We start from the raw sequence: 17,527 nt of genomic DNA on the forward strand, positions 1-17,527 counted from the left end.
CTACAGTTCAATCACTTCTGATGACTCTTACATGAAAGAAAAATCTAACACATTATTTTGCTTAATTGAAACTTAGAGTTGGTTTGGTTGGACTTCTCTAAAAGAGTATTTTTAATTTTATAAACACTTTCTTTTTTAGTTATTTGGTTGCATTTCAAAAGTATTTATATAATAATAAAAAAAGCTATTTTATGGTTCTTAGAAGAAGCTAAAAAATTGGGCTTTTCACGGAAGCTCTTTTTAGGCTTCTCTAAAGCTTATCTTGTGTCAATTGTCAAATACGTTCTCGCGTTATTTTTGTAATTCCACAATATACCCTTCCTTTAAAATAAAACCCTCTTTTATTTTTTTTTTAGCCCTAATTTATAGCCACCGTCTGAACAGAAATCATCACCACTTTCCTACAGGATTGAAATTCAACAAATCAATTTCATAGATATAAAGTTCTACCAATATTTTTTATATTTTAAATGATATTTCTAGTTTTTATTTTATAATGTAAGTTCCAAACATTATTAATTTTGTAATATTTATTATATAAATTACAGTTAGAAACTATTATTATTATTATTATTTCATGTTGTATATATATTATTAAAACGAAATAAAACTTTGTTAGTGTATGATATAAATTAAATATATCCTATACCCTTAGGGCCCGTTTGGATTGGGTTAATATTACATAACTAGGGTAATATTTTTTAAATTGAGCAGAGACGATATTTGGTTGGTTTGTAAAAAATTATTCCGAAATCTTTTATTACAAATAATGGCATTTGGTGGGTAAGTTGTCGGGAATATTAATAACCGGGGGGGGTGGGGGTGGTGGCGCTGTTATTAAAACTTACATAAGGTAATCTGATTTTGTTTCCCATATTGCCTCTAAACAATTAAGCATTTGGTCCAAATTAGCCTTATATTTATTAAGATTTACAAAACATTCAATTAACTCATGCAGACCCTTTTGTCCTCACTTTTTAAATTTTTTGGACGACATTGCCCTTGTTTTTTTATTGTTTACAGAAATGTCATTGTACTCATAACTAGCCACCACCGCCAGTCACTATGGACTACCACCGGAGGCTACTAAAAGCTGACATAATGGCATACAATCGACTGTGTATAGCTAGTCATGCACCGGTGAGGCCCTTTTCGACCATGGATTTATGGTCGGAATTAGCCAGATCTATGGTCATTTCATAGCCAGAGAACTGACTATTTCACGGCCACATCTTTGGCCCTGAAACGGCCATGGCCAAATCTATGGCACTTCTGACGTCACGACCAAATTTGTGGCACTATTGGTGGCTGCCGACAATGGTGGTTGGCTGTCGGTAATGGCTTAGGGTGGATATGGGTGTTTTTGTTAAGTTTAAAACATTTTTTATTGCTAGGGTGTTTTTGCTAAATCTGAAAAGTTGGGGATTAAAAAAATTATTTAAAAAATAATAATAAAAAAATACTATTATATTAATATTTAAAAAGAGGGCAATTTAATAATTTATATAACATACCTAGCCATTTATTCTCCCAACCAAACATATTATTCACTAATTTATGCGAACAAACCAAACACATTTTCTAAACATTCCCAATAATCTTCAAGATGATTTTTTATTCCATTAATATAATATCCCCTATAATAAAACATTATATGATTTAAACACTCCCTTATTGTAATTTATTGTAAAACAAGTGTTTTTCTAATAATAACACTGAAAAGAGCTTTTATAATTAACAATCAAACAACCAACAACTTATTAGTAAAAGCTTTACTTTCATAACATCTCCTCCCTAAACTCTTTCGACCATAAGTTTTTATTGGAGAGGCCCAACCAAACAGACCATGACTCTCCCCTCTCAAGTTCAAGTTTATTTAAAATATATTTGTCTTCTAATTTGAATTATCTATAATATTACGATGGTATTATATTAATCATACGGCAAATCAGTACATATATATTAGTTGCATATAGTTTTTGCATCACCACTTTATCTAGATTGATAAAATTTAATAAATTTATTATATAAGATTATTTTATTGTAGGCATGTTGAAAACACAATCTTTATATCATATTATTTGCAATGTTTTGAAAACCGGACTGGATCGATCGACCAGACCAGTATGAATTTCAAACTTTATTGTTCACCCAAACCTCTAATCTTACTGTCGACGAACGAGAGGCTACTAAGTGTCGGGGTTAGAGAGGTTGTAGAGGGGAGATCAGTGGTTCAAGGGGTGGTGTCAGATTTAATTTTGGATTCAAGAATCAGTCGAAAAGTTCAACTCAATATGCGAGCCACAACTGGTGAACGAGGGGCTACCAAGTGCAGGGGTTAGATAGGTTTCGTAGAGTAGAGGTCGATGGTTCAGGTGGTGGTGTTTGATTGAATTTTTAACGGCAGAATCAATCGAAATTTGGCCAAAAAAATCAACCCAATCACGATTGTGTTCGTGAGTTGCGGTCGATGAATGGAGGGCTACCAAGTTCTAGGGTTAGATGGGTTTTGTAGAGTAGAAGACGGTGGTTTATGTGGTGGTGTCAGATTAAATTTTGGTCTCTAGAATTAGCCGAAATTTGGCCGAGAGTATCAAAACCCAAACATATCACATAATCATAGGGGTATATTTACTATATTTTAAACTTATAGAAACTAAAAGTTTCGAAGATATTTTTGTAAGATTTTAAACTTTTTGGATCATCGGTTCCCAAAACATTGATAATTTGTATACCATATGATAAAAAATTGATATATGTGTGCATATTCATTAATTCATACCACAAGCTATAATCATGAGTTGATGATGTAGTTAAAAGAAATAAAAATATATACGAAAACAAATTTATTTAAATGATTGACGTGGCAGTGTTATTTCCTTGTCTGAATTCTGAATGGTTGTTCTATCCACCCCCTGAGGGATCAGTTTTGAGAAAGTATTAGATATTCCCCTGCCGTTAATAACGGCGTCAATAAAAGTCAAACCAAGTGAAATAAATGAAGGGTAGTTAGGTAACTATGCAAAATGAAAAGCAAAAGTTAGATAGGTCAATGGTTTTTAGGTAATTAGTAAAATATATAAGGGTTATTAGGTAATTACAGACAGTAAATTACTTTTCTTAATTTTCTTTCTTCCCTAATCTTCTGCTTCGTCTCTCTCCAACTCTTCCATCTTTCATTTGTTCTTCCCTTTTCTCTGTTACAATATTAAATGAGTAATGCTATGTTTACTCACAAACTTACTAACCGTCTTACTCACCTTTGTTAAAATTACATATGGTACCCGTACTATGCTTATGGTATCCGTACTATACTTTATATTTACATACGTTAGTAAGATCGTGAGTAAGCATAGTATTATTATTGATATTAAATCTACTAAATTCCCCTAGTCCTCTTTCATTGGCACGGAATCACAAACAAAACTAAATTAATCCAAATCAATTAGTTAAAGTATTGAATATTCAGTATGGCAATCTGATTAATTAGTTAAAGTATAAATAAATAAGAAGAAATTGAGAATCATTAATGGAATTAGATATAAAAGGAAAATTGATTTTTCGAAATAAAATGGGTAAAAGATAGAAAGGGCAAAATCGACTTTTCAAAATAAAATGGAAGGAAACCTAAATTTTAACTACGGATATCTAATACTTTTAGAAAACCATGGGTGCATTAGGGGTAGATGGGAAAACCCGAATTCCTAAACAATAAAGATTGACTCACAACCAAATAATACAAATTTTCTTTGATTATCCTAACGTGACAGCTTGCAATTGAGTAAAACAATAGGGGTGTTAAAAAAAATGCAAAAATCGAAATGAACCGAAAAAATGGTTCGGTTACGGTTCGAAAAATTAAAAAAACCGAATTTTCGTTCGGGAAAAATTAGAAACGGTTAACCGAAAATCGATTTTCTAAACCGATTTTTCATATATATATATATATATATATATATATATATATATTATATATATATATATATATTAAATAAATAAATAATAACCTAAACTAAAATAAATCCCTAATTCACTTAATCTAAAATCCCAACCCAAATATTTTTTCTTAGTTCCCAATGTATCGTCTATATTTATAGTTTAATTTAGGACAAATAAAAAAAAAAAGTTCTATAAAAAAAAAAGGGAAAACTAGTTCAAAATCGGTTAACCGGTTCGATTAACCGCTTTTGAACACCCCTAGTAGACAAGACCCATTATTAGATAGACATGATCCATTACGAGTTACCATGTCAAGATTATGGAAGAAATTTTATAAGATTAGATTGTAAGCGTAATATTACCTATTCTAGATTTCTAGGAATATCCTCACCATTGCACACACGTGTTGTTATGTCTACAACACATGTTGAAATTTTTTTAAACTATTTTTTAAACATCATGATGTTGCATATACTACAACCATACAAATTCTATTATAATATTAAAAATTAAAAATAATTAAAATTTATATGATTATGATATATGCCATAATAAAAATTATATAAAAGAGTGATGTAAATGTAACACTACTTATATTATCTATCCTAGATTTTTAGGAATATCCTCACCATTGCACACGCATGTTGTCATGTCCAGTTGTCCACGACCAAAAACGACGACGCAGAGTGGAAAGCCAACTAGCCAAGCCACATACCTCAGTTATTGGCTTATTACCACTCCTGCAAGGCTGCAACCCTATGATAAGCAGCTGCACTTGCTCTAAAGGACTTAAAGATCCTCTCCAACCCTCCTTTGATTTGATGCTTTCTAGTCTGAAATTGTACAAATGCCGTTGCCACGTGGCGCGTCGAAGTCATCGCATTCAAAAGATCATCACACCCCAAAACAACCAAGCCACTGATTCACATGAACATCTGATTGCCGCAGTACATAATATTTTTCACCGCCCTGTCACCAAAAGACGCAGTGCTCTTCATTACGTTACACGTGTTATTATCATCAAGTTCTAGTGGCACGGGAGGGTAAGGGACCCACGCAAATAAAACGCGTGGGGAATTTTATACTAAGCGCACACTCTTTGTTGTTTGTACACAAGGTCAATGGCTTTCTCGGTAAATAGTTGCAAATATTAAGGGCATTAAGGAAACTACGATTCTAACATTAGTAACATATTTATTTAGTTTTCTTTACTTTCTCAAATCGAAGGTCGGGGATAGACACTTGCACAGAAAAGAATAAAAAGGGAAGAGAAAGAGAGAGAGAAAAATAACAATAAAATTAGTGAGAGAAATAATTAGATAGAGAGAGAGAGGGAGAGAGAGAGAGAGAATCGAAGGCTTTAGAGTTCTACGCTGGTAATGGCGGTTAGGGTTTTCTATTGATCTTTATGAACCTTAAAATCTCCCGCCTTGGTTGATTTGCTTTATCTATCTCTCTCTCTTCGGTTTTAAAACCCTAATTTTTGCGCTTTAAGTTAATTACTTCGATTGCGATTTCTGTTCAATTTGTTTGGTTGCGAATTTGAATCCGGGAGAGAGAGGAGCCACGATGGGCGCGCAAGATAAGTCTCAAGCGAACGCCAATTCGATGCAGGTTAGTTCGTTTTCTGCTGTTATCGTTTTGCCCTAGAGATGGAGTTCTTATTCGCTAGTGTTGACTAATAGTGGTTTTGTAGCCATAGGGAGTTGTTAATTTCAAGTTTAGGATCTTGTTTACTGTTGTAGAGTAAGTGTAGTCGTTGTTATTCAATTCGATTAGTGTTGGGTATCGAAGATTGATTATTTTGTTTCGGAAGTTTGTAGTTGTTTAGTACGAGTATTTGTAGTTCTTTAAGGTGGTGTAAAATGTACTTTTATGCTGTGACGTATGTTGAAGTGAATGAGAGAATATAACTGCTATTTTGGGCATGAATTGATGAATAGTTTTTATACTGTCTTTAGGGGCCCCTTTTTTGGCTATTAAAGATGATACAGTATCCCTTTTTTATCTGGGTATAGAAATGTGCTGACGCTATTACTTTTTTGCTTCTCACTACAATTTTTGCAGTTTCAGTGTTTGATAGAAGTATCACTAGTGTGGTTAAACTGCAGGTTAGGTGTATTTAAATAGTCAGACACTCGATATGTTGCATGAGCTTATGTAGTTCCCACACGTTTTCTTTGGTTCAATTTTAATTGGTTGGTTGATATTTGCCGTTTTTCACAATTTTAGCGCGTGAGGAATTTGGAAGCTTGTATTATCTTTTGGTGGGTATGTTGTTGGTGTATGAGATATATGCCCCTTTTAAGTAAGAATCTCCGTAAAATGACAATTGCTGATGTATACTGATTAGTTATAGCGGTTCTCTACTTCCTTTCTATCCTTAGTTGGCGGTTTTTGCTAGTTTAAACCTTGTTGTGCCACATATTAATTCTTAAGACATGAAATGTCCTTATATTGTTTACTAGCTTGTAAACAATATAATGGTAAATTTATAATGGTAATTTCAACTGCAATCTTATGGTGCTGACATGGATTAGATATCACTTATGGCTCTGTTTAACCTGCTATTCATTCTTGTTATGATGTGCCACCATCTTATGTTTATATATATATATATATTAGCTTGTTATTTTATGCTCCTTGGAACATAAATGCAATTTTGGAGTCTTCTTGTATCTTCCAGTTTCTTTGTTATTGACACTAAAAGATATTTGGTGTAATACACACATGCAAGCACATACCATAGCTCTACTTTGTGGAACCACTTGTTGTTATTCTTAAGATATTCAAATTAATAGTAGGGACTTTAAGAAAACAATGACTTGTTGCTGCTGAATTTGCAATAGATGGAGCTTGCTCATGTCTTTTGGCAACTACTCTCAGAAGATACATAAATGGTTACACACTATAATAGTAATTGGGTATCTGGTATTTATGAGGTGGCATAACAAATACCATACAGTTTTAGTGTTAAAGTTTGAGAATAGATGGAGAATCGCCTTGTGAGCTTCCTGCATGTTAATGTAAAGTAAGTGCATCATTGAAGTTTAACAAAATCCTTGTTAGATCTGGAAAATTTGATTGAATTTTTTGTTTTGCTTGCATTCTGGATGTGTGTGGTCATATTGCTTGTAATTTTATGTATTATTGTCACAAAGATAACCTTAAAAAAAAAGTACAAAACTCTTCTGTATAGACTAAGAACAAAGTAATCCCTATCCGAAAAAAATACAAAGTAGGGAACACAAATTTAACCCTTAACTCTTCCCCAGTTAAATGACTAAAGAGTAAATCTGTGTCATTCTATGAATAGGGTCTATGCTTCACAATCTTCAATGTTATTAGCATAGCATGAAACTTGTTTGCTCATGAAAACTGAGTATGGAAGCTGTTTTGGTTGGCACAATTGGTTGACTCAATTAACTAATTTATTTGTGGTTTACCTTCTTGTTAATTTGCTTATTCACAATGCGGTTCTTAATTTTTTGATAATTTCCAAATGTTGCATGACTGATAAAAATGGCTCATTCAACTCTTTTCTTTTGAATTTTTTTTTTTTTGCTTTTAAATTTTTCAGCGGGTGAAGGTATATCGTTTGAATGATGATGGTAAATGGGATGACCAAGGTACTGGGCATGTAACTGTGGACTATTTGGAGGTATTTCTATATCCTTTTCCTGATTTCAATTGTGTATAACTCTGGTGGCGAACTAGTAGCATCCATTTCTGAAAAATAATTGTTGAAAGTTAATTGATATGGATGATTTCTTAAAGATGTCCTGCAATTGGATTGAATGCAAATGTTGTAATGCAGAGATCAGAAGAGTTGGGTTTGTTTGTTATTGATGAAGAAGATAATGAGACAATACTCTTGCACCGCATCAGCCCAGATGAAATTTACAGGAAGCAAGAAGGTATGTGTATGTTACATTGACTGATCTGTATCTGTCTAAGTATTTTGCCAATTGCAAGCAAATATGCTGCTGCCAAGTAGTCAGTATAAATGGTTCTCTTGATCACTTTATTTTGATTCGAATAAATGGGTTTTAGTATGGTGCAGAAAGTTTAGAATAATATAAGGTCTTCGGTTCTATCCAAGAGGTTAGGGATTCAACTTTTCTTGGGGCTATTATATCCTATAAATTTCCTAATTGCCTAGGTTTTAGGATCGACAGTTTAGAAATGGTACAAAGATTCGATTTTCTTGGTTAAAAAGATATGCTTCATAAATATGTTCTGTGTTTTGTATTCTTGTTTTCAGACACGATTATCTCGTGGAGAGACCCAGAATACTCTACAGAGTTGGCTCTTAGCTTCCAGGAAACTACAGGGTGCTCATACATATGGTAACTAAGTGAATATAGTCTTTTATTCTTTTTATAGATTCTTGTTCCCAGTTGATACATTGTGAACCATTTTCTGTGCTCTTGTTCTGGTCATTTTGTTGTAGCTACTTAATGTAATAATTGTTTACTCAGGGACAACATCTGTAATGTGCAGAGGAACCTTAATTTCAGTTCTCTTAACAGTAAGTAGTTGCAAACTTAACTGTGTGATGCTTAATTTTGTCTTATGTTTTGCATCTTGAATTCAGACAAAATGAGAATTTTATCCAATGAAAATGAATTATGATATACAACTGTGAGGTCCAAGATAACTCGTGGATTACCATAATGATCCAACTCTACTCAAGAATGTTCTTTTCTGTGATAGTTGTGTAATATAGAAAAGATTGTTGCTCTTTTTGGCCTTTTATGAAAAGTCTTCAAGATCATTTAGTGGCTCAGATTTCATTGGAGGGTCACATTTTCTCTTTTAACTAGTTTACTGTATATGGTTAAAGTTTATCGTATCTGTTTCCAAACAAATAACCAAAAAAATATGTAAGAACTTGAAGTTCATTATCCATTTTTTGCTTGAATCAAAAAACAGAAAGTTTTTTTTTTTTTTTTTCCCTTTCTTTCTTAAGGTAGGGAGGGATCATAAAGGGAGTGGAGCTTCCTTACTACCATGTTGTGTGAAGCTGCACTGTGTATTATTTACTTTATATCTGGCGAGCTGTGTGCTTGAAACATTGTTAATCATTTTCTAATTCTTGCAGGTGAGACATTTCATAGCATGAACAGTGAATTGAGGGAATTGCCGGCTGTTGAGCTTTCCACACTTCCATTAATACTTAAGGTTTTTATTGGTGCTTAGCTCTTTTATTTTCTATATTTGGTTTGTTTCAGGTGTTGCAATAATTTTCAATTTTTTCTTTTCTTCTGAGGAGCACAGTGTATGCAATTTCACTTTAAGTACTTGTTCAAAACATATATTTCACCTTCTGAGGAGCACAGCATCAGGATTAATGTGTCAACTAGCTAATCAAACCAAAGTTGCTGATTATAGTTTCTATAAATAGTTAGGGTTGCAAAGGGGGTGCTGTATCCTAAATTGCATGATGTGATATGTCTTATATCTTTACACTAGACATATGATGTATCTAGTAGTCTTTCTTTCATCATTGTGTTTTTGACAGTGTGAGTGTGGTTTTACATTCACAATTATGCAAACAATGCTATCCTAAATTTTTGGGATAGTGACTTTTAGCTTATAATTTATTCGTATGATGTTGTCACAATTGTTTAATGTAAACTGATTGATTATTGCAGACTGTGACTGAGAGTGGCATTGCTGATCAAATGCGGCTGACCGAACTCATACTGAGTGATGTAACTTTCTTGTACACTGTTGGTTTTTGCTTACTTTTCTATATCTAGTAGATCTAGATGTGGACATAGTGGATGTTGCCTTTATAATTGTAATTTAATGGGTGGCCATTTATCAATTGTTGAAGGTGACTGTGGTGGTCTTTCTTCTATCAGAATCATTTGTTTAGTTCTATATCTTATCAATACATGTTATCTTGCTTTCTGCTTCTTTAATTTTGGCTAACTTCATTTAATTAGTGAAAATTTTGTTTAAGATATAGAAACTCTTTGCCAAAGCACCAAAACTTAACATGTTGTAGAAGCTTCCTGTGATTAATATAGTTCAAATGTTGATGACATGCAGTACAAAGAAGTTCAAGAATGGGCTAATGCTGCTAGATCTAGTCATGTATAAGTTTGAAATTCCCGGTGTTGAAATATTTTTTTTCCTAAAATATAAAATATAGTGCATTTGAAATTACATATGAAACTGGAGAAGATGAGAAAAGAAAAGTTTGCAGAAAATTCTTAATGATAGTGTCTACTGTATATTGGTATTTGAGTGCACATCTTGCATGTAATATGTGAGACATGTCAAGAATGGTTGCAATGCTTTTTGATAATCACTAAAAGTTTTGCATTATTGTGTAGTACCTTGCTGATTGGAGAGAAACATTCATGATCCCGAAACTCTTTGTAAAAATTGATTAGGTGCTTCCATTCACTTTTGAGCTCGTCCTCTGGATCTGAAGATGATTTATCCTTGAAAATTGCCAGCTTTGCACTGTTTTTGTTGTAAATGCTGTATAATGGAGCATTCTTGCCTGCTACCTTTTATGTCCGATTTGTTGTGGAATCATGTTACTGATTAATCCTTAGTTTAACATATGTTTTGGAATTGGTTTACCTATCTTATTTAGTTTCTTTAATCTGTAACTATGTCTAGTTCTAGGTTTTGGTTCTTTCACTTTCATGAATCTTTAATACTATGTTTTATTTTTGCTTTGATATTTTTATGTTTTACATGTCTTTGACTATGTTTTTATTTGTTTTTGAGTTGACATTTTTTAGATCGCTTTGAATGACATTATATTCTTAACGCAGCAAGATTTCTTCCGGAAGCTGATGGATCTTTTTCGAATCTGTGAAGACTTGGAAAGTATTGATAGCCTTCATATGATATTCAAAATAGTCAAAGGGATCAGTCAGTACTCCTTACACTTATATCTTATGAATCTTTTAATCAGTTGACTGCTAAATACATGGGTGCTTGTTATCATCAATAATTTACTTTTCTGGTTTCTTGCAGTTATGCTCAATAGTTCTCAGATCTTTGAGAAAATTTTCGGGGATGAGTTGATCATGGATATTATTGGTTCCCTTGAGCGTAAGTTTCATTGCTCTGTCAGTGTTAGTTTGGGTGATAACCTTGAATACTTATTTAGTATTTGCTACTTATTGATGGTGATCAACCGGTCTAGACTTTTTTTTTAATTTCTTTTCCCATCTGCAGATGATCCTGAGGTGCCTCATGTCCAACATCATCGAAATTTTTTAAAAGAGCATGTTGTTTTTAAGGAGGTAACAAATTGTCAAACAGTTCTTTTCTTTTCAGGATGGGGAGTAGTTAGGGGTTGAGGACAGGGGTGGGTGGTTGAGCGAGATGGATATAGCAAGGACAGTCAGTTGTTTTTACTTATATACACTTCTTTAAATTGTTTTTGTAGGCCATTCCAATAAAGGATCCTCTGGTCCTTTCAAAGATACACCAGACATACAGAATTGGTTATTTAAAGGTTTGGACCTTAAATGCTAGGCTTCACGATTTCTTGAATGCATATGTGATGTGTGGTTCTGACCTTATATCACCTCTTTTAGGATGTTGTTTTGGCTAGAGTGTTGGATGAAGCCACCGTTGCAAATCTCAATTCAATAATTCATGGGAATAATGCTATTGTAAGATTTCCAAAGCTGATTGTTCAAAAATACAAAGTTCTATCTTATTGTATATCTAACCATAAGATTCCTTTATAGGTTGTCTCCTTGTTAAAGGATGACAGCACCTTCATTCAGGAACTATTTGCTAGACTGAGGTCACCAGCCATCTCTGCAGAATCCAAGAAAAATTTGGTAATGCCCAATGCCTGAGTACTTTTTATCCTCTTTTAGCCATGATATTGGAAAATTGCAGCTGGATTATTCATTTATTTTCATTCTTTCTGTACTTTTAATCTCTCAATCATTTCTTTTGACTGGCTATATTTTGTTTTAATTGGAAACCCTGGAATTTATTGGATCATGGCTGGGATTTCTGTTAATTTGTGTCCTTATTAATTGCCTAATTATAAATTACTTCTTTTTTTGATTCAATTGTAAAATGTTACTTCTTAGGATTAATGAATTGCTTGGTTCTTATGAGACTAAATGTGTAAATGAAGGCGGCTATAAGTCTTCCTTGGGGATTTTTGTCTTGAAGAGAATGACTGTCTTATGATCAGACATCACTCTCCATAACTGTAATTTTTAATGGACCTTTCCTTTGCTAGTTTAAGAAGTATGATTGGAGGTTGTAACATAGTGATTTTATCATATTGAAACAGATTTGTGAGACTGGAATTTTGTTTTAAGTAAGTTCCTTGTGTTTAATGCTTTATTTCTTTTTCTGCCATTGTTTTGACCCTGCTTATTTCATGAAAACAGGTATATTTCTTGCTTGAGTTTTGTAGTTTAAGCAAGAGCCTACAAATGGTTCAGCAGCTCCGGCTATTTAGGTAGGCTAGTGCTGAAGTTACACATCTCTATTACCATTGCATGTTTGTGGCTTAATCTTGGATTTTGAGAATTCTTGAGTTCTTTCTTTAGATAATAAATTTTTTGAGTATATATTTTTTCAAAAGTCTAAGTTACATTATTGTAGGGATCTCATGAATGAAGGTGTCTTTGACATCATTGCTGATGCTTTGCAAAGCCAAGACAAAAAACTTGTATTAACTGGGTAATGATGTCACCTTAATATCTGTCTCTGTCTTCTTACCTTTTTTCCGTTTTTGAGCTTTTCATTTTTCGTTATCCGGCCTATTATTATAGGCCTAACAAATAGGCCATTCTAATGGATGCAGGACAGATATCCTCATTTTGTTCTTGAATCAGGATCCGAACCTTTTGCGTTCTTATGTTGTTCGGCCGGAAGGAGTTCCACTTCTAGGACTCCTGGTAAGAATTTTCTGTGTTTGGTCATCATGTGAACATTTAGTGAGATCTGATATCCTTCTAATTAACCAGCATCTACATGACCAGAACGTGAACAAAACAGCTTCCTCTGTCCTGAAAAAAAAAAATTGTCATTGTTAAAATTGAGTGCTCTATTTTCCCAGCACTTGCAAGACACAAATTATCACTTGTCTCTTAAATAGTCCAACTGTTGAAATTGAAGTATATTTGCACATTTAGATCCTGCTAGCACCTTAGTGTGGATCTTAAAACGGACAGCTGGTGGAATGGGATACAAGTGAACAGTTATAAGCTGGTTATTCTTTTTTACAGAGCTTTAGGCCTAATTTGATAGAAAACAAATAGGTATTGATCATTGAAATATTTGTTTAGTCGGTGAGGATGACTAACTTATGGTTGTATACTGCAGGTTAAAGGAATGCTAACAGATTTTGGGGATGACATGCACTGCCAGTTTCTAGAAATTCTTCGTAGTTTACTGGATTCATACACATTGTCAGGAGCTCAGGTGCTTATGCAACTTTTTCATTTTCCAAAAAGATATGTTGAATGATGGATGACATTGCTTGTAAATTGTTGAAATTGTTTCTGTTGATTGCTATTTTGTTTTCTTTTTAATAAGGCCTATTCTTTTGTTTTTCTCATAGGTTTTTGGTAAATGTAGTGACTAATTTCATCACTGTTTTATCTTGTTCTTTTGCTATTGTTCTTTATTGCTGTATATCGCACATTTTTTTGATAGTCATCATCAGATTTTCAAGCTTTATATTTGTGATGATTTTGAATTTAGAGCATGCAACGCATTTGAGTTTATTTATGCAGTTGTAACAATTTGAAAATTGATTTGTACTTTATTATATTTATCTGCTGAATTGTTGGAAAAACTTTGTCCGTAAAACTTTCATGTAAGCCTAAGTTTCTTTTGTCAAATTTTTTGTTCTATTAGTATTCTGAATTCATCACTGAATGTTTGATATTATTTGTGTCTGCTGTAGAGGGATACCATTATTGATATCTTCTATGAGAAGCATTTGGGTCAATTAATTGATGTTATAACAGCATCATGTCCTCTCAAAGGTGCTGCTCAATCGGTTGGTGGCGAATCTTCTGGTAGTGGTGTAAGAGTTGAAAGCACAAAACCTGAAATACTGTCAAACATATGTGAACTGCTGTGCTTTTGTGTCCTGCACCATCCTTATAGAATAAAGTAAGAATTTTGATGCCTGTTGTCTTGTCACCTCGATTATATTCCTGCTATGTATATGGCATTAATTTGTGGGATGTTCTTTTTGCGTTTGCAGGTGTAATTTTCTTCTTAATAACTTTATAGATAAAGTCTTGTTACTGACACGAAGAAGGGAAAAATATCTAGTAGTTGCTGCTGTTCGATTTGTTCGTACAATTCTTTCCCGCCATGTAAGTGACTTCGTTTTGATCAGTTGATATATGTACTCATCTGAATGATTATACCATGGATTTCATGGTGAGATGCAGAATGTTTATTTTTTTTCCTTGGTTCAACTATATACGAGGAGATTAAGAGTATAAATTGTACTTAACGTAGAATTAGGGCTGCATGGATGGGAAATTTGTGAATTACTAGTTCTGTGCTTTATATACTAAATGTCAGGTCATTATTGCTATTGCCATGGTAAAGGGCCCAGAAAACTGTTATTTTCATGATGCTCCTACTTGGGATTTGGTAGGTAGAAGGTGTCAGTAACAAAGAATTGATTTTTTTGGTTTAAAGTTGCAGTCATTTCACAGGATTCTGGGTCTAACTATTGCAAATGTATTGCTTCTCTTTGTTGCTAGCAAGTTATTTTACCTTGTGCAAGAGTGCAAAACCTTCTGAGGAGGATTATGTTTATAAAATGTCCCAATTTTCTGGTCAGTTGTACTTTTTTTTTTCCCTCTTTTCCCCTCGCGTGACATCTGAATGTGTTGGCACTTTCTAGATTATTGTTAATTTTAAGAAGGCAACTTGTTTACTCTATGCTTTATACTGCATTTGATACTTCCAGCTCCTCAGCCCTTCCTTCCCTTCTATTGAGTTTCCTGTAAATTTGCAAGTTTTTGTGATACATTTGTTTTACAAGTTTTTTGTAATTCTGCAGGATGAACATCTGATAAATCATATTGTTAAGAACAATATTCTTAAACCAATTATAGATGTCTTTGTTGCTAATGGCAATCGTTATAATCTGCTGAACTCTGCAGTTTTGGAGCTCTTTGAATACATTTGCAAGGTGCCCATCTTTTTCTAAGCTTTTATCTTTTTTGTCATGATAATCTTATGGATATGTGGAAGATTTTGTTTACTTATCGCTTAATGTCATGCAGGAGAATCTGAAGTCATTGCTTAAATACATTTTTGATTCATTCTGGAATCAGTTGGTTAATTTTGAGTATTTGGCTTCTATTCACTCTCTCAAAGTTAAATATGAGCAGGTATTTTCCTATCCCTGCATGTTTTTCACCACTTCACTTCTAATTTAAGATTCTTGGCCCTTAAAAGTTTTGTTTTCAGTGCTTGGAAAATAGTGAAAGCAAAAGTAATGTTAATTCACTCGATACAAGAAAACGAATTGATGAGCGTGCCCTGGAGAAGGAAGAGGAAGATTATTTTAACGAGGACAGGTGTGTTTTCTGTTTAGGAACGTATCAACAGAACTTTTTTCCAACATTTTCTTTCCCATTGCACTGAATTTGGATTCATAAGCAGTGACGAAGAGGATACGGCATCTGCCTCTCACACCCAGAGAACTCAGGCTCAACCTGTTTCATCCAATGGAGTAACTGCAAGCTACACATCATTAAGGTATTATAATTGCCTCATCCTAGAAAGTTGACCCAATACATCTTGGAGACTTTTGTAATTATATAGTGAGTTTTTCTGTGTTGACTGTAGTCCAAGATCTGGTGGACTTGTTGACTATGATGATGATGAAGATGATGAAGACTATAGACCACCACCTAGGAAACAGTCAGAAGCTTCAGAGGAAGATGAAGGAATAATGGCATCTCTCAGATTGAAGCGTAAGTTGTCTGTCCCCAAGGAAAAGGAGCCTGAGCTAGTGAAGAAGCAACGTTTGGGTAAAACCTCGAAGTCAAGAGATAGTGTTGTATTTGCTGCTTTGTGTTCAACACTAAGCCAGGCAGTGCTACCTGGCAAGAAAAGTGCAAGCAGCACGCAATTAAGTGCTCGTACAAGTGATGGTAACAAGGGTGTAGGTGAACAGGAGTCGGCCAATTCTCTGAATAGCGATAACAGTAGCAGTTCAGATGAGGAAAATCATAGAGAAAAGGAGCCTACTGCTTCTAGGAGTTGTTCGGATTGCCTGCATGCCAGTTCAGATAGTCGACAGTTAAGCGGTGATGACTGCCCTTTGATACCACCAAAATCCTCTCCAGAAATGGCTGTAAATGGATCTTAAGTTATTTTTCGGAGTTAATTTCATCAGGGTGACTTTTCTTATCCGTTTTTATTGAACCGATGGATGTCAGCGGTTGAGACCTGGGCAACCAAAGAAATGAGGTGCTTCAGAAGAAGAAAGTGGGTGGAGTTGGTTTTGGGCTTCCATCGAAAGTAGAAGAGTATACTTGTATAGTGCCACCAAGGGGCCGAAGGCAATTCAATGCTCGTGATATATAATGTAGGCCCGGTCTTCCCCGTTTTCGCTATATCTTTCTCTGATGCCTTGAGCCAAGTAATTGTTGCTTCTGTGAAAGATTTATCAAGCATTGATTTTCTTTGTTCATTTTTTTTTTTTTTTTTAATCTCGTCTTTTTTAGCTATGTGAACAATATGATAGAAAAGGGCATCAATATATGCCCTGCATAGTGTTTCTTTGTTGTCAGTTTTGTGGTGGGTGTGGTTAATATAGAGAAGAGGAGGAAGGTTTAGGGAGTTCCTTGGTTGAAGACCAAATTTTCACTTGTAGCAGAAACCTCATTTGACAGACAGACCCCTTTGTAAATTAAAACTCGCTATTGCGCGACTCGACTTTCCAAGGCTTTTCTTCTATTGCATTAGCAAAGTTAAAATTTGTTCACTGTTTTTTTGTTTTTTTGGTTTTTTTTACTTTTTTCTCCTGCTCCAATTCGTTTGTACAATTCAATCTTAAAATATGAAACTCATGGAGAATATTTGTACTGTTGAATTTTTATCACAATAAAAATTCAATTTCATACTATCTTTCTCATAAGCTCTCAGGATTTTATTGCTGAATTTTGAATTTTAAAAAATTTGTCAGCTGTAACCTAGGAATTGTAAGAGAGGGTTTGTGACTAACTTGTAAGTGTAATATTGTTTTTTTTTTTACCAAGGCATTGCAATGTACTCGCTTGTCTGTACCCCGGCTATTTTATCTGGCTTAGTGAACATAATAATACTTTACTTACAAAGAAATCTTACAAAGATTTTCATATAAAATGAGGTGGTAAAAAATGAATAAAAGAGTGAAACAAAAAGTTAAACTCATTAAATTCACTCTTCTATTCATTTTTTGTCACATCACTTTGTATAAAAATTTTTGTAAAATTTCTTTATAAGTGTAGTATTTACTCTAATGAATAAATGATCTTAATTAAACAATAAAGGTGAAAAATTGCCCTGTTCAATCAAAACTGTGAATTTTAGACTGGATACGGAGCGAACC

At 33.7% G+C, this 17,527-nt stretch overlaps 1 protein-coding gene across 2 annotated transcripts; it reads left to right on the forward strand.

Moving 5' to 3' along the window:
- Nucleotides 1-5,172: 5,172 nt before the first annotated feature.
- LOC116122780 (serine/threonine-protein phosphatase 4 regulatory subunit 3-like) lies at nucleotides 5,173-16,931 on the forward strand. 2 transcript variants are annotated; one of them, XM_031408591.1, is made up of 24 exons: nucleotides 5,178-5,553; nucleotides 7,520-7,600; nucleotides 7,757-7,856; nucleotides 8,204-8,288; nucleotides 8,421-8,470; nucleotides 9,044-9,123; nucleotides 9,597-9,656; nucleotides 10,740-10,839; nucleotides 10,945-11,022; nucleotides 11,149-11,216; nucleotides 11,363-11,431; nucleotides 11,514-11,591; nucleotides 11,670-11,765; nucleotides 12,336-12,406; nucleotides 12,553-12,630; nucleotides 12,755-12,848; nucleotides 13,276-13,374; nucleotides 13,862-14,073; nucleotides 14,168-14,282; nucleotides 14,984-15,115; nucleotides 15,210-15,317; nucleotides 15,397-15,506; nucleotides 15,592-15,687; nucleotides 15,778-16,931. In XM_031408591.1, the coding sequence occupies exons 1-24, from the start codon at nucleotides 5,509-5,511 to the stop codon at nucleotides 16,301-16,303; spliced, it is 2,631 nt and encodes an 876-aa protein (XP_031264451.1). In that variant the 5' UTR covers nucleotides 5,178-5,508; the 3' UTR covers nucleotides 16,304-16,931. The 2 variants fall into 2 exon arrangements, 1 of the variants encoding a protein (XP_031264451.1); XR_004126961.1 differs by lacking the exons at nucleotides 14,168-14,282; nucleotides 14,984-15,115; nucleotides 15,210-15,317; ... (1 more) ...; nucleotides 15,592-15,687; nucleotides 15,778-16,931 and having other exon boundaries at nucleotides 5,173-5,553; nucleotides 12,760-12,848; nucleotides 13,862-13,904.
- Nucleotides 16,932-17,527: the final 596 nt, after the last annotated feature.

The sequence above is a fragment of the Pistacia vera genome, unplaced genomic scaffold (genome assembly GCF_008641045.1).
Source record: "Pistacia vera cultivar Batoury unplaced genomic scaffold, PisVer_v2 Contig138, whole genome shotgun sequence".
NCBI lineage: Eukaryota > Viridiplantae > Streptophyta > Magnoliopsida > Sapindales > Anacardiaceae > Pistacia > Pistacia vera.

Coding starts and splice junctions, on each gene's coding strand:
- LOC116122780 (XM_031408591.1), top strand. CDS start 5,509: ATGGGCGCGCAAGATAAGTCTCAAGCGAACGCCAATTCGATGCAG. Junction 7,601..7,756: donor TAACTGTGGACTATTTGGAG/GTATTTCTATAT, acceptor GTTGTAATGCAG/AGATCAGAAGAGTTGGGTTT. Junction 10,840..10,944: donor CAAAATAGTCAAAGGGATCA/GTCAGTACTCCT, acceptor GGTTTCTTGCAG/TTATGCTCAATAGTTCTCAG.